This window comes from Panthera leo, chromosome A2 (assembly GCF_018350215.1).
Source record: "Panthera leo isolate Ple1 chromosome A2, P.leo_Ple1_pat1.1, whole genome shotgun sequence".
Classification (NCBI taxonomy): Eukaryota; Metazoa; Chordata; class Mammalia; order Carnivora; family Felidae; genus Panthera; species Panthera leo.
The window spans coordinates 115,557,864-115,573,934 of NC_056680.1; the positions used below are offsets into that span (position 1 = coordinate 115,557,864).

The 16,071-nt window shown below is 46.3% G+C and overlaps 1 protein-coding gene across 1 annotated transcript in view; it reads right to left on the reverse strand.

Moving 5' to 3' along the window:
- Window positions 1-16,071, reverse strand: part of GSDME (gasdermin E) — a 64,248-nt gene that overhangs the window by 13,823 nt on the left and 34,354 nt on the right. The window contains exons 4-7 of the mRNA XM_042920415.1: window positions 10,557-10,728; window positions 8,799-8,919; window positions 3,699-3,860; window positions 1,526-1,653 (exon numbers count right to left, since the gene is read on the reverse strand). Coding sequence (XP_042776349.1) covers window positions 1,526-1,653; window positions 3,699-3,860; window positions 8,799-8,919; window positions 10,557-10,728 — 583 coding nt within the window. The remainder of the gene's footprint in view (window positions 1-1,525; window positions 1,654-3,698; window positions 3,861-8,798; window positions 8,920-10,556; window positions 10,729-16,071) is intronic.

A 16,071-nucleotide genomic window follows, 5' to 3' on the forward strand; every position in this document is an offset into this window, starting at 1 on the left:
AAAACGGATACAGGAAAGCCTTCCAGGACAGGGCAGGGTCTGTCCGGTCGTACCAGAGATCAGGAACAAGTGACTACATGCAGCACTGAGGGGAACATAAAAACATTATCCCATCATGTTATCCAGCTTTAAACTTGGCACAGCAGCCCCCAACCACATTCCCAGCTAGACCCAGGGCAGCCCCATTCATGAGCATTGGACCTGCTGGAAGGCGGGTGGCCCTGCCAGTAAGGAGTGAGCTCTCCTCCATCATCACCTTCACATCAGATGCATTCGTAGAAGAGCCCACTGGCCCCCACTACCTGGGAAGCTTCTTTCTCCTGCACTTGACAGGACACCTGATCTTCTTTCCAAATGTACTACTGGTCTGATATTTCCCTCTTGGAGCTATTCTAGGAAGTATAAGTCAGGGGCTTTTTGAAACATGTGTGTTCTCCCTGGGGCTAGTACACCCACCTCTGAGCTGCACATCACCCAGAACACCCAGATGTCTTGGACTGTTAGACTCTCTCTACAATTATAGGGTCCCCCACCGGTGGCCAAGCTCTTTTGGTACAGTCCAATTTCAAGAGTGGAAAATAACATGAATGCTCTTCTGGAAATCATAAAAGCATTGAATCAGAAAATCAGAGTTCAAAATCTCTGAATAATAGAAAAAAGAAAAGAAAAACCTATCATATAAATCATCTGCTCTAGCCCCCTTAAGGAAGGAGAGTACAAAGTCTGGCAGGTTGCCAGGTGGTGTGTCCTTTACCATTTGTACAACTAATAGTTAAGGAACTCAACCAGAAAATCCTGCTGCTACAAACCAAAAAAATACAAAGGCCTGCTTTTCAATCTATTCTAAATAGAATAAATTGACCTATTGGACTCTGCCACACAGCCCCCTTGTAGTGGGGCTGAATAGAGGCCCCCAAAATATATGTTCACCTGGAAGTTTAGAGTTTGACCTTATTTGGAATTAGAGTCTTTGCAGATATAATTAAGGATCTCAAGATGAGATGCTCCTAGGCTGGAATGGGTCCTACATCCAATGGTGACCATCCAATGGTCCTTTAAGAGACAGAAAAGGAGAAGACATCAACACAGAAGACAGGGGCATAGGAAGACAGAGTAGAGACTGTAAGAGTGTGGCCACAAGCCAAGGAGCATCAGGAGCCACAAGAAGCTGGAAGAGGCAAGGAAGCATCCTCCCCTAGAGCCTGTGGGGGAAGCATGGCCCTGCTGACTTCTCAGCTTCAGACTTCGGGCCTCCAGAACTGTAAGAGAATTTGTAGTAATTTGCTATGACAGCCCAAGGGAACCAATCTGCACTTCGATTCTTGACATCAGCTACCTTTCTGCATTTAGATAACTAAGGATCTGGGAATAAGAAAAAAAGAAGCTTTAAGGTTTAAAAGAAGTGAGGAAATTTTAAATGCAATTTTATCCCAGCTCACAGCCTCATCCCAAGAGGTCTAGCCTGTCCACATCTCCCGAAAACCCAGGTAGAAGCAGCACTGCCTTGAGAGGTCTGTGGTCTTACCACTTGTTCCAGGACCACAAGCAATTCTTCATCGAACAGGACCGCCTGGAGTATGTCACTAAGTGCTGTCTGTTGCTGTTCTGGCAGCTCCAAAAACAGATGGAAATCCCTCTCCAAGAGCAGAGTCCCTGTGAAAACAGCAGAGCACTCCGAGCATCGTGACTCCCATGCGTGTCTCAGAACAAGGGACAGGAGCCTTTGCTTTTTATAGTAATTGTCCTCAGTTCTTTGAAAGACACATGCAGAAACACATGCAGTAACACACAATGGAACTAGGAAGCAAAAGACATCGAGCTAGATAACACCTTGCGTGTTTTTCAGTAACCACTCACACTACTGCAAGAAGAAAGAAGGGGGACAAAAAGAGAAAAGAAAGAGGGCCACCCGGATTCGTTTCAGACTTTTTTTTTTCTGAGGACTTACTAAATATTAAGTCTACTTTCTGGAAAAGTCTAATCAATTATTTAGACTCCTCTTTAGCATGATTTCTACAGAAGTCAATTATCAAGGCTGAGTTACTAACCATCACTCAATACTTTGATAGGGCTTTGCAGCCATGCAGACTCCAAAGTCCATTATTTTCCATGTCCTTTCTTTTAATACCATGCATATTTTTATCCTTTAATATTTAATGCTTACTTTTCAAAGAGTCTGGCACCCTATTTTTATGGCAAACACCAGCCATTCCATTTTTCCCATTCATTATTCTTCACCCATCCTGGAGAATGGGCAGGTACACAGACCCACCAGCTGGGTTATGCACATCTTCTGCAGGGTGCTTGAGGCTCTCTCCTTAAAATCTTTTCTGTATTTTTTTAAACAACACTGAAATACTTCTAGTAAATTAAGCCCAGTGAGGATTTAAAAACAAGATTTGATAAACCAAAACCGTTTCATATGCAGAAATGCATACTAATACATAATGCACTACCTCTGCTGATGGCAAATTCCAGCACACAATGGTCAGAGAGCCCCATGGAGAGGAACAGGTCACATCAGTCACTGACCCATTCAAATACTTCTCTATAAATACAGCTAGGTCTTTGCCATGCCATCCTGGAGAGAAGAGCTTTCCTGGTTGGTGTAAAGTCCAAGGGCATAAAGGCCAGGCTGGCCCCCACCCTACTCCACATCAGGCTGATTTGAATGGCCAACTGACAGAGTGGACTGGTGGGAAAGGAAATGATAAGCTGCAGTCCATGAACTCTTGTCCCTTCCCTGGAGCACAGTACACGGCTGCAGGGCCACTCTGTTGTGTCCTAACCTACGACCATGCTTAAATGGCAGCTGGAAGTCAGACCCAACTGTCAGTCTCAAGGAGGCAGAGGAGGGGCCTGCAGCCCTGCAAGATGGAAGAGTCCTATCCTTCCCTGCCATTTCTTCCAACCCTGATGCTTTTGCTACAGAAAGAGAAGTATCTTCTAGTTTGGGACCCTCTGAAGCCCCATAGATGACAGTCTCTTCTTATCCTCCTGGCCATTCTCCAGATCATTCTGAGCTGTTTCTAGCTCTTTTTACCAAGTTCTTACCCAGTTATTTGTTTCCCCTTTTCCTTGTCCATTTCCTCTTTGGCTACATACTGCACTCCTCCCCGCCCCCACCCCCCGCCCGCCCACACCACCACAAGAAAAGCCAACTTTTTAAAACACAAAATCCTATGAAGAATAAAAGGAATTGCTGCAGGCAAGTCACAGGTACTCCCCTCCTCCTCACCGGATGCAGGGCTTCAAGCCACGTGGATAAAGAGCCCCCAAGAGAGCATTTTGCAATGCTGACGAAAGCCTTGCCTGTGCTGGCAGTGAAGGCTGGAATGTAACGAAACAGATGCAAAATTTGGGATATCGCTCTTTGCTGCTAACTAGCTACTTTTAATAGTCTGCGAGTCTTCTATGGATAAAATGAAAGAAAATGCCAAACCCCAGACTCTTTCACTCCTTAGTCTTCCACCCTTTCCTCAAAACATGGCATCCAAGACCTGAGTTTCCCTAAGATTCCACAGAGGTGCATTCTGCTGAGTGGACTAGGTCTGACTTGGAAGCATTGTTCCCTCTGTTCTCAAATGTTCTCCATTAAGTCGCTGAGGAGTCACCGCTCCTGAAGGCCACCTCACCTCATGAAGTATATAGTACTAAAGCAGCAATCAGATCACCACAGCCCACCCTGCTGACAATACCTTGTTTTAAAACATTCATCGGCCAATCCAGGGCAGATGGTCCTGGTCCAGAATCTGGCATTTCCCAAAACGGAAACTCTTCAAAGGACGAAAGGTCCAGGAAGACATAGTCACTTCTGTGAATCTCAAAGCCACCATGCTTCCCTTGTAGGAGGCAGAATTCTGTAATGTGGGAGAAAAGGACAAGCCAGGCATAGGGTCAGCTGAGACTTGTTGGCACATCTCAAACCCAGGATTACCTAATAGGGAAGTGGGGGGGTGGAGGGGAATACATCCACTCTCTGACCCCATAAGCCCACTTCCTACACATTACACTGTTTGATGAAAAGTCAGCCACTTCCTAGAAATACAGGAAAATGGTTGTTCTCAACATAAAGCTCTCCAGTGTGTCCTCTCTGAACAGGTGGGAGGCAATCTTTTCAACATCAGAAGTATTTCCTTAGCCTGACTTGAACAAACTGTTAAATAGCAAAAATTCAATTGAGTACATTTTAAAATGACAGCAGTTGGGGCCAGTGGTTTTCTTTTTTTTTTTTTTTTTTTTTTAATTTTTTTAATGTTTATTCTTGAGAGAGAGAGACAGAATCCGAAGCAGGCTCCAGGTTCCAAGCTGTCAGCACAGAGCCTGATGCAGGGCTTGAACTCACGGACCGCATGATCATGACCTGAGCCCAAGTCAGACACAAAACCGACTGAGCCACCTAGGTGTCCCTAGTGGTTTTCTTTTTAATAAAGCCAAATCAAACATCTTCCCATGTTTGAAACAAAAAATTTGAATTTGATTAATAAATTTGATTTGATTGAACTGATGATATTAAAGTATTATTGACAATATAAGTATACGAGTGGTATGTGGTTGTAGTTTTCAAGTCTTGTCTTTTATTCATTAATAAATAAAATAATACTCAACAATTAAAAGTGAATTTCTCACTGGGTGTTGTATGGAAACCAATGTGACAATAAACTTCATATATTGAAAAAGAAATAAAAATAAAAAATAAAAGTGAATTTCTGATTTCTGCAATTGTATAAGTGAATCTTACAAACATATTGAGTGAAAAGACCAGACTCAAATAAATACAGTCTCCATGAATCTATATAAAGGCAAAACTGGTCTTAAAAAAAAAAAAAAAAAAAGGCTCATCTTCAGATATACTGAAGTATTTATAGATAGAGCAATACAATGCCTAGGATTTGTTTCGAAATTATTGAATGGGATGGAGGGAGGTGGTCAAGTTGTAGATGAAACACAAATCAACCCAGTTATTAAAGCTGGTACATGGGAGTTCATAGTATTATCTCTACTTTTGAACATGTATAAATTTTCCATAATAAAAAGTTTTTTTAAATAATAAAATATTTCCTTAAATATGTCCATATTTAAGAACCTAAGGTAACAGTTATGTGATAGTTATTATGTCCTTAATAAGCAAAAATAGCAAGTGCACTCATGAATTAGGGCTCTTTTTATCTTTCTATTTAAATTGTTTTTAATGTTTATTTTTGAGAGAGAGAGTGGGAGTGGGAGAGGGGCAGAGAGAGAGAGAGAGAGAGAATCCGAAGCAGGTTCCAGGCTCTGAGCTGTTAGCACAGAAGCCTGACATGGGGCTGGAACCGACAAGCCGTGAGATCATGACCCGAGCCAATGTCGGGCGCTTAACTGACTGAGGCACCCAGGTACCCCTTATGCTTCTATTTAATCATTTGTGTACTTAAGCACAGGCTACAGAATTAAAATATGGATGTCATGAGGATTAGCACATATTTTTACTTGCTTGTGGGTACTAATGACAAAAATCAAATGGCTATCTAAAGACAAATGAAACAATCCTTTATGTACTCATCCGACCCCTGGACATCTGGGGCACCTGGGGCACCTGGGGCACCCCTGGCTCACTGTGCCCTTGGCACCAGGCACTGAGGCAGATGAATGTGAACCAGGCTTCAGGTGTTAACCTTGCTCCCCCAAGACAGCCACCATGACAATTAACATAGGCTCAAATCCTGCCAAGAGCCAGGCAGGCCCCCCAGCTGGTAATTTAGGAGTCTGTGGCATCAGCACCACTCTTGCCTATACACATGCACAGACCCCTGGAGACACTGCCAATTCTTTCATTGTTTTTGGTGTTGGGCACTGTGCCAAGAGCCAGTGACACAAAAGGACTATAGTCCAGGCCTCAACAGTAAGTATGTTACTAGTGGGAAGACATAGCATAGGGGTACTGGAGGAGGTGCACAGGTCCCTGAAGCCAAAATGGCAAGAGCAGAGAGAGAACCAGAAAAAGTTTCTTGGATGAAGCAGTGTCTAAGGAGCCTCCTAAAGTTTTGGTAAGAATTAGCTGGACAAAGAGGGCAGAGAGCACACAGGCAGTCATGGGGCTCTGGAACAAGGGCCAGACGAGTGTTCCTAGACAGTGGGTTAACTCTGGCCAGATGGCTACATCAGCAGCATCTGGAGATTAGAAGGAAGGCTAGACACCTGTTGGGGCTGGACCACAACACACCTGAAATGCAGACTTTGTCTTGGGACAAAAGGAGCCCTTGAAGGGTGTTTACGCAGGTGTGTGAAATGACCACATTTTTATTTTTAAAGAATCATATTAGTTATACTGCTAGGATGGAACAGATGGGGAAAGATTCACAGAAGCGGGGAAGCCAATTAAGAGTGTGTGGCGGGACTTGGTGGGGAAATGCTGTCGGGGCCAGTAGACCTGCAGACAAGTGCACTGACCGAGGCTGAGTCAGGGGCACAGGTTCATGTCCACAGGGCATCCAATCAGAAGTATGCACTGAAAGGACACTGGCATAATGCCTAATTGTACGAAGTACAAGGCTAAAGTTCAAAACCATAAAACGATGTCTATGATTGGCTATAAGAGGAGAGCTATGGGTGAAGGAAGGGGTCATGGATGAGAGAATCTCTTGGCTTCGACAGGCCACATGGTGCCTCCCACAAGGGACTCAGAGGAGTCGGCCTCCACATAAAGTTTCAGAGGACAAACAGGATCCTTGTCCAATGTATCCCCTCTCAGAAGGTGGGAAGGAGACATCAGGCAGCCTCTTAAGGGCCCTTCTGGCCCCTGCAAATCTATGTTTATGAAGCCAGATCAGAATATTCTGTGGAACACAGATGGGGGTAAAAGGCAGGGGGGAGCAAAACTGGCTTAAAAATCAGGCTATGAGTCGCACAGAAAGTCAGCCTGGCCACCAGGCTGCACAGGCACAGATTCAGCAGTGGGAAAGGGCAATGGAGCGGGGCTTCCTAGGCCGGGGTGAGGGAAGTGAGCCAAAAGAACCTCCACGATTTCCCCTGGGGACCTCTTCTCAACAGCACAAAGAGGAGCATATTTTCAAAGACAGCAGAAGCCAGCCAAGATAAAAGGATGGAAATTGAAATGTAAACAGGAGAGCCAGCCAGACAAGGCTGTGTCTTTCCAATCCTGTCTGAGAAAGAGAGGCCCTCTGCAGGTGCCCCACCAGAGCTGCAAGTGGCAGGGCACTGCCACCTCCTCAGAGAAACAGGAAGGGGATCCCCACAGGCCCCACAGCCTTGAGTGGTAGCCCCAGCCTGGTCTCGGCCACCAAAGGTCCTCAGAGCACTCATGGGCATCCTTGGGTGCAGGCCAAGTTTTCCAAAGGCTAATAAATGTGACCCCTCGACTACCAACCCATCTGGACAGGATAACCGGGCCTAAACATCTTGGGCTGGAATCATGTAAGTGCATGTGGTAACATGCTGATAACAAAAACAGGAGCGACAATCTTGTTCAAGTAGAAGACTTCCAAAGAGACAGAATAAAATCATAAAAATGCCAAACAAGGACGCAAATCTGGAACCATGGCCTGAAGCCTGTAGGTCACAATTCTTGGTATTTCTGTTAGTTCATGCATTCCTAAGGAGTCTCTGCAGAACGATGTCTAAAAACCTGACACCCTCACTCTGTGTCACCTCCCTGAAATGCAGGCTGCTCCATGTGTGAAAAGAAAGTGGAGCCTCCACCATTGCATTCCAGGCCTCACGCATCTCTTCTTTGGCTCCTCACGTGCCCAGGAGCTTGTGACTGTCAGGTAAGGACCATCAGTGTTCTAAGTGCCTATACTTGTAGCTCAATGCCATAGTTAACTCGTGTGGGCCAAGTGCACACAAAAAGCTGCCTCCTGGACAACTTCCTCTTCCCTAACCTGCCACTTCAGAGAACAAACAGGAGAAGAACAGGGGACACCAAGAGATATGTGCATGGTGTATCAAGGCACACCTTTTAAAACTTTTCATTATGGAAAACGTGAAATGGCGCAAGAATAGAGTAGTACAACGAACCTCCTCATACCCAGTGACCAGCTCCAACAATTGTTCTTTACCTCTTCCAACCCCACGCATACACCCTTTACATTCCACCTGGACTATTTTTGAAGCAATCCACAGACACGTTACCATTTCATCTGTGAAGACTTCAGTATAATCTCTAACAGAAGACTCTTTTTTTTAATAAACATAACTATACCATTACCATACCTTAAAAAGTCAATTATTATGTTACATTTATTCATTCATGTCCCCAAGAAGTGGTCAGTTTTCTTAGGTTCGACACAACCTCTTCTCAGGAAGAGCAGGAGGAAGGAGCCGTGAGCATCTAAGATCAGCAAACATGAGCTACGCTAAAGCCCTTGTTTTCTTCAAATGATGCAATGACCAGGATCTCCCAGCTTTGAACACACTGGTGATCAACAGAGCAAGGTCAAGTGGAGCATTTTTGGCTTCATGTTGGGGGAAGGAAGGTGGAATGCTGATAGTATTATTAACAGCTGAGGCTGTTAATAAACAACCACTATGCCAGGCACTTCACATGCCTCATCGCATGTAATCCTGACCACAGCTCGGTGAGGGAATGCCTTTCCCGTTCCAGAGATGGAGAGTTAATGCTCAGCGACATCCACAACCTGCCTCACGGACACCATGGCACCAGGGCCGATCCACAGTCTGTTTGATGGCATGCCCACAGCATAGACCCTGTGCCGTGCTGGTGAAAGTTCATCCACACTTGTCATCCCCACACTTCCCATCTCTTTCCCCTAACACCCAGGGCAGGAGGCGGCACTCACCAAACTGGCCATCCAGTTTCACGTACAACTCGATGACGCCGTAGGCTATGGTGGTGGGAGCCGGGATCTCCAGCACCACGTTGGTGTCCTTGATGACACTCCCATCCTCCTTCGCTGACACCTGTGAGTGAGAGCACAAGCTGCCCCCATGAGCTCAGACTTCCCCAGGCTTCTCTCTGCCTCCCCACTGTGGCCAGCCTTGGGCCTTGCATACAAAAACATTGAGCAAATGCCCGAGGAACCAAGTGGAAAATAGGAGCCAATCAGCAGATGTAAGGATGTGATCCTTGTGGGCCTCATGATGTGATGCACATATTGGGAAGTAAATGGCCAAACTTCTGTGGAATGAGATTCCAGAGTGTGGGGGATAATGAGACTAGGTCAACAGTACTGAATAAAGCAGATAAATGAGCAAGGTAACTTGTCATTTCCCTCACGGAGGATTATGGTAACCACTGTGACAGCCCGGACAATGATGACAATCCCAAACAATGTCAGTGCCTGACTGGGAGAACTAGCTAAGAGCAAGGACCTCCCCAGGGGCATCATTCCAGACCCCTGTGGCTGGCACACTGGCTGTTAAATAAGCCCAGGGGAGGTGCTGGAGGCATGAGAGGAGGATTTCCAGGAGATGCCAAGTGGTCAGGCAGCAGAGCTCTGTCCTTCCAACACTGTTACAAATATGACCCCTTCCCAGGACGGCCTGGGGAGATCATTGCCTCAACACTGAAGATCAGAGACCCCTTTTAGCAACTTGATCCCAGTTGGTGGGAGGACAGCCAGCTTCCTGATTTCCAGGCAGGCGCCAGGCCTGTAGTGGGGTTACCACAGGCAGAAACACTGGCAGGGCTGGCCAAAGCCGCCTCCCATCAGGCCCCTCCTTCATCGCTGCTATCCAGCCTTCTTCCTGCCCCAAGGAGAGTCCACCTCCAGACCCAACCTCTGTCTCCACCTCCTTCCAAATACAACTTTCCCAGGTCCTCTGGAAAAAGTCAAAAGTCACTCCAAGAAACAAATCTCTGAGAATAGGTCATCAGACACCATGGTAGACTGTGGAAGAAACAGTTTGGGGTTGATAGCTTCCTGTTCCACAGAAGTCTAGTACTGGCTCAGGGATCAGCCTGGTAATAAGACTGCTTCTATTTTAATCCAGAAGCATCTGTTTTTCTGTGTATAGACACATGTACTGCTCTTTACTTTCCCTAGCTCCGTCCACAAAGAATTTGAGGCAAGCGATCCCAAAGTGGTCATTTTGAGACCTCTGGCTACCAGACCTTAAGGCTCTGGTAGCTATCTGTGTATTGGCCTGACCAGTGCTCCTTTGACCCATTTTCTTTTGGGGAAGGCACCTGACCATTCCGAGGGTTGTGTTGCCCTGGCCTTGGGTCTGCTTCAGAAATGGGTACAAGTGACGATGGTGAGAGCCAGCCCTGAAGCACACTCCCCTGGGGTGGCAGCAAAGAGCCACCACACCACAAGGAGAGCACCTACCTGACAGGGACTCTACCCCAGGGGAGGCAGCATACACCGTCTGTCCAATTTCCCTTCTAGCAGCAACTGAACTCAGATTCCCCTGAATGTTTCAGTTACACGAGCCAATACATTATTTCTTGTTTAAGCCAATTTGAGTTGGGTTTCTATTAGCTCACTACAGAAGAGGCCTGACAAACGAAGACACAACCCCAAGAGGCCCCTGACCCGGGTCGCGATGACCGAGACCTCCAGCCCCGGTGCCTCCACCCCGGGGCGGCCACGCACCTGCACCACCTTGGTTTGGATCCCCACCACGCCGCCGCACTGCTCCTCCACCTGAATGTGCTCCCAGATCACACACTGCTGCGTGGTCACTATCTTCTGTGTTAGGACGCACAGGACTTCATTCTTCCTCTCCAGCACCTGCTGCAGCACAGGATTTCCCAGATTTATTGCTCTGAAAAGGGAAACTGGCCGTGAGTGGCCTCCTGCCTCAGGGGAGATCGATGCAGCAAATGGATCTTCTCTCACACAGCCGGCGGCTCAAGAGTACGCGGGTAACAACCAGCATTGCTTCTTTCCTGGCCACGAGAGAGGGGGCAGTTCATCCAGAAAGACTCAACTCAAACTTCCCAAGGCCACCCAGGAGCTTCCAGGCATCCAGAGAAAGGCTGCCCGGGAGGGCAGGGGGCTCCCTACCGAACAGCATCACTGGTTGTCAAGGACGAAGAAAAGAAACCCAACTAGTGCAGGGGCTGAAATCCACCAGTTTTCCACCCTGGAAAGTCGGTTTCACCATTTCATCAACGGCTGAGGGCCCACAGCCATCACAGGAAATGTGGGATTATGGGGGGAATGCTGACCAGTTCCTTCAAGAGAAGAGAGGATCAGGCTTCCCACAGCAAGGAAGAAACTGGATTTGAAATAAAAAGGAGCTTCTTAACCTGTCTGGGAAGGACACAGAATCTCTTAGGAGAAGTTTCATGCCATTTTACAGATGAGGAAACCGAAGTCAGTCTGTGCTCAAGGCCCCCCAGCACAGACTTGGGGCTCCTATGTGGCTACTCTGGAGAATTTCCAGGACAAGCTAAATTATCCATGTACAGGAGACAGATTTCAGGCTTAGAAGTAAACAATGAAATAACCCCTGCGGAGTTCTCCTCTGACGCAATACATCTATGAGGTGGACAGGAAAGAACCTAAGGAGAGTCCATATTGACACAGCAACAGTTACAGTGTTCATCTTGAGCTTTTTAAATAATTCAAGGTTAATTACCTTTAAAAAATTCAGCAGCACCTCTAACCACACACAGGTAAGGGTCACCCTGACATGGGGCAAACACAGATTCTCCAGGGTTCAGAAAGTATCCTCAGAACAGGAGTGAGTAGTTAGTAAGGTCCTATCTCCATGTGAAAAGCTGTCCCGGGTAGAAACTCCATCATCGGATAGACAGACAAAATGTGGTATGTACACACAATGGGACACTATTCAACCATGAAAAGGAATAATGTTCTGATGCATGCCGACTCATGAACCAACCCTGCAGATGGTATGCTAGGTCTAATATGCCAGACAAAAAAGGACAAATATTGGATGAGTCTACCTATATGAAATACCTAGACTAGGCAAATTCATCATGGTAGAAAGTAGATTCAAGGTTACCAGGGGCTGGGAGGAAGGAGAATGAGGAGTTCTTGCTTGATGGCTACACAGTTTCTATTTGAAAGTGACAAAAAGTTTTAGAAATGCCACTGAACTGTACACTTAAAAATGGTTCGAATGATAGGGGCACCTCGGTCGTTCAGTCGGTTAAGTGTCCGACGCTTGATTTCAGCCCAGGTAGTGATCTCACGGTTCCTGAGTTCAAGGCCTACATCAGGCTCTGCACTGATGCAGAGCCTGGTTGGGATTCTCGCTCTCTCCCTCTCTCTGCCCCTCCCCTGCTTGTGCATGCACGTACATGCCTTCTCTCTCCCTCCCTCTCTCAAAAATAAACATTTTTAAATGGTTAAAATGATAGAATTTAGGTTATATATATTTTATAACAAAAAAAGTAAAGATACATGAAAAGGTGCTCAATCTTAGTAGTGTCAAAGAAATGCAAATTATAACAACATTTCACACGTGTTAAGTAAGTAATATGGGGCCTGGCTGGCTCAGTAGGAGGAGTGTGTGACTCTTGACCTTGGGGTCATGACTTGGAGCCCTATGCTGGGTGCAGAATTAATAAATAAATAAACAAATAAATCATGGGTTTTTTTTTAAATTAAGTAATAAAAAAAATTGACAACAACTACAAAAAGCTGCCCAGGGGTCCATTCCAGGAAGGCCAATGAAACAGGGGCTTGGAGCCCAGCCCGTGGGGTTCAAATTCAAGCTCTGGCCCTCCAGCTGGCTAATTACTCTACCTTCGCACCTTGCTTTTCTTATATAGATGGATGGGAACAGTGCTCTACTCGAGGGGGCTAGTGTGGGGTCTAGAGGAGAGGACATGCAGTGAACACAGAGTTAAATGCCACACGAACTCCAGCTGGCTCCCACTACCTTCTGGTGTTCTTCTACTGAGGTGCCCAAAATAAACCCCAATGTGTGCACTTGAAGGGAATATGAGTCATTTAATTGGGTTGGAGGCACTTTCTCACTCACTTGCTTAGAAACCTTCAGTGACTACATCACATCCTGTGATCCGGCCCTGCCCATGGCCAATCCCACCTTCCAGCTTTCTCTCCATGCCTTAAACACAACAGGCGAGTGCCTGCCCCACAGCCTTAATGCCATGTCCCAATTCCTACATCTTGCTGATGTTAGTCACCTCCTCAGGAGTGGCAGGCATTTCCTGATCATCCTGTGCACGGTAACAACTCTGTCACACTGTCACATCCTGAGACCACTTATCTGGAGAGCATATTTAGACTTAATACTTTTCTAGCACATTTGTTTATTTGTACATTATCTTCCTCTTCCCCCTAAACTCCATGCAAGTAGGGACTGTGCCCTCCAATTACTATCAGGACAGTGTCTAGTACATAGCAGGGAATCATATATAATTTTGGAATAAATGGATGAATAAAACTTGTGGGGTTTTTTTTTTTTTTGCTTCTCTGTCTCTTTGCCTTAATGAACATTCAAATGTGTGTGTGTGTGTGTATATATATATATATATATATATATATATATATATATATATGCATCTCTGTGTGAAAGAACACATAGAAGATGGAGGAAATGGAGGGTTAGCAGTGTAGTTTAAAGAATGATATGTAGAGGTAAATCCTCCCAAGATTGTGTTCAGGTTCTAGAGACACAGACTTGGAAGAGGAGAACCAGTGTATCCACCAGTCAAAACATACGTTTGAACCAGACCCTTCTGATGCTCTACTCTGACAGTATAGACAATTTCATCTTCTAGCAGATTCTTGAAAATCAGCTGCTTCAATTACAGTTCAGGTACTGAACCAAGCCCATGTGAACACACACATCAGAAGCAGCAACTTCCAGCTTCCAAACCCCAGAACTCACAGCAGAGGGACAATGGAAGGCCACCCAGAGTCTGAAGGGACTCTGGCACACCAGAAATCACTGCACTACCACATGCCTTAAACAGATCCACCAAATGCTTGATGCTGTCTTAGCCAATGTTAAATTATTTGGAGAGAAAAAAATCAGCCTAAACTGCCCAAGACTGCATTGCTTAAAATGCCTACCTCCCTCCAGAACTCCCACACCAAACACCAGAAGCAAAAGGGAGCAAAGTCCATTGCAGAACCGTAACTTTCTTTTGCATCTGATGGTGGTCCAATCCTTGGACGTGTGCCCATCCAGCCACGCACCTGTGAGGCTTAGTGGCCCTCAGAGTGGCCCCTGCGGGCTGACCCCACCACAAGCTAAGAACAGAAGCCAGGGCTTTGGCCAGGGTCCATCTCTAAAGCTGAGAGACTCAGCTGAGTGGGGAGGTTAGTACTATGGACAAGACCCACGCAGGCTGACTCACAAATACTCCACTGAGCTACACAGGCAGGGCTGCAAGGGCAGGCCCTCCCCACCCATCTGGGGATTGTTTCCCAGAACAGTGCTGCCACCTTTTGGAAACCCAACACCACACAGACCTACTCATCTTCAGTGAGGACAGAAGACCTGATGTAGACAGAGGGAGCTAATTATCAGGGGGAAATGGATTCCTCATTGGACTCTTTGCAAAGCCAGCTCAGAGGGAATTTTCCCCATCTCCTTTCCTAGTTACCACCAGCAGGCAGCAAGCAGCTCAGGATGCAGAGCAGCTCCTGGGGGCCAGAACATGGCCATGGCCTCCCCAGAGCATATATCCCTGTGCAACAGGGATACCCTGGGCCCACTAAGTGGGGAAACCATCAGGTTTCAGTGTAATCCATTTACATTAAAATCCTCCATGTTTCATGTACACATTTAAAGATGTTTATGGGTTCCTCCAGACCACTACACGGATTCAAGGGGAAAGAAAATTTAAAACCCTAGATTAGCAGTTTCATAAATGAGGAACATGGAGGTCCAGAAAGGTTGTAGATGGTAACTGTTCACAAAGCCTCCCAACCCCCAGCCACAGCAGACCCACCACTGCTTTCTTGCCCCTCTGGGCGAGGGCACCCTCTGGCTGTACCAGAATGTGACCTTCATCTCTAGCAAACTCTTGTATTAGTATGTCCACTTCCATATGTAAAGATCTTGCCTGTCTAGCTAGACCCACAGGTAGGGCTGGAAGGGGGGTTTATACCCAAGTCCTCCAGAAATCTTTTTCAGAATATCTCTGCCTGCTCATTCTCCCTGACCCCATCACCTGGTGGCTGTGGCAACGTGCCCTTAGAAAACTTTCCCCAGGTTGTCTAAATTAGCTCCACCTCCCCTGAGCCCCATTAAGAGCCACTGAATAACATGGACAGAATGTCTTCAGAAAAAGAAGATAGTATTCACAGTAATTACCGCTTGAGTGGGGAACTAGATGGCTGGAAGATCGAGAGGACACTCCTTCCCTTTTCTCTTTTGATTTGTAACATTTAAACCACGTGAACACACCAATTATTCAAAAAATGTTTCTTATTAAAAAAGACCTCTGGGGGCGCCTGGGTGGCGCAGTCGGTTAAGCGTCCGACTTCAGCCAGGTCACGATCTCGCGGTCCGTGAGTTCGAGCCCCGCGTCAGGCTCTGGGCTGATGGCTCGGAGCCTGGAGCCTGTTTCCGATTCTGTGTCTCCCTCTCTCTCTGCCCCTCCCCTGTTCATGCTCTGTCTCTCTCTGTCCCAAAAATAAATAAAAAAAAAAAAAAAAAAAAAAAAAAAAAAAAAAAAAAAAAACGTTGGGAAGATAAAAAAAGACCTCTGGAAAAACTGTAAGCTCCCGGAGGACAGAGTACCCTCTGTACCTACCCTACCAGAGTACCCTGCTCCTACCTCCATGCCTATCCTACCCACCAGGTGATGGATAGATGAATAATTTATCACATAAATTCTAAAATGCATGGTTGGAATAAATCTCCAGCAGGACTGGAATCATAAAGAAATAGAAAACCTGATCACATCTATTACTAGTAAGGAGATTGAATCAGTGATCAAAAACCTCCCAAAAAACAAAAGCCCAGGAAAAAACAGTTTCAATGGTGAACTCCACCAAATGTTCAAAAAACAATTAGTTAATCCTTCTCAAAAATCCTTCCGGGGTGCCTGCGTGGCTCAGTCAGTTGAGCCTCCAACTTCAGCTCAGGTCATGATCTCGCGGTCCATGAGTTCAAGCCCCGCTTCAGGCTCTGTGCTGACAGCTCAGAGCCTGGAGC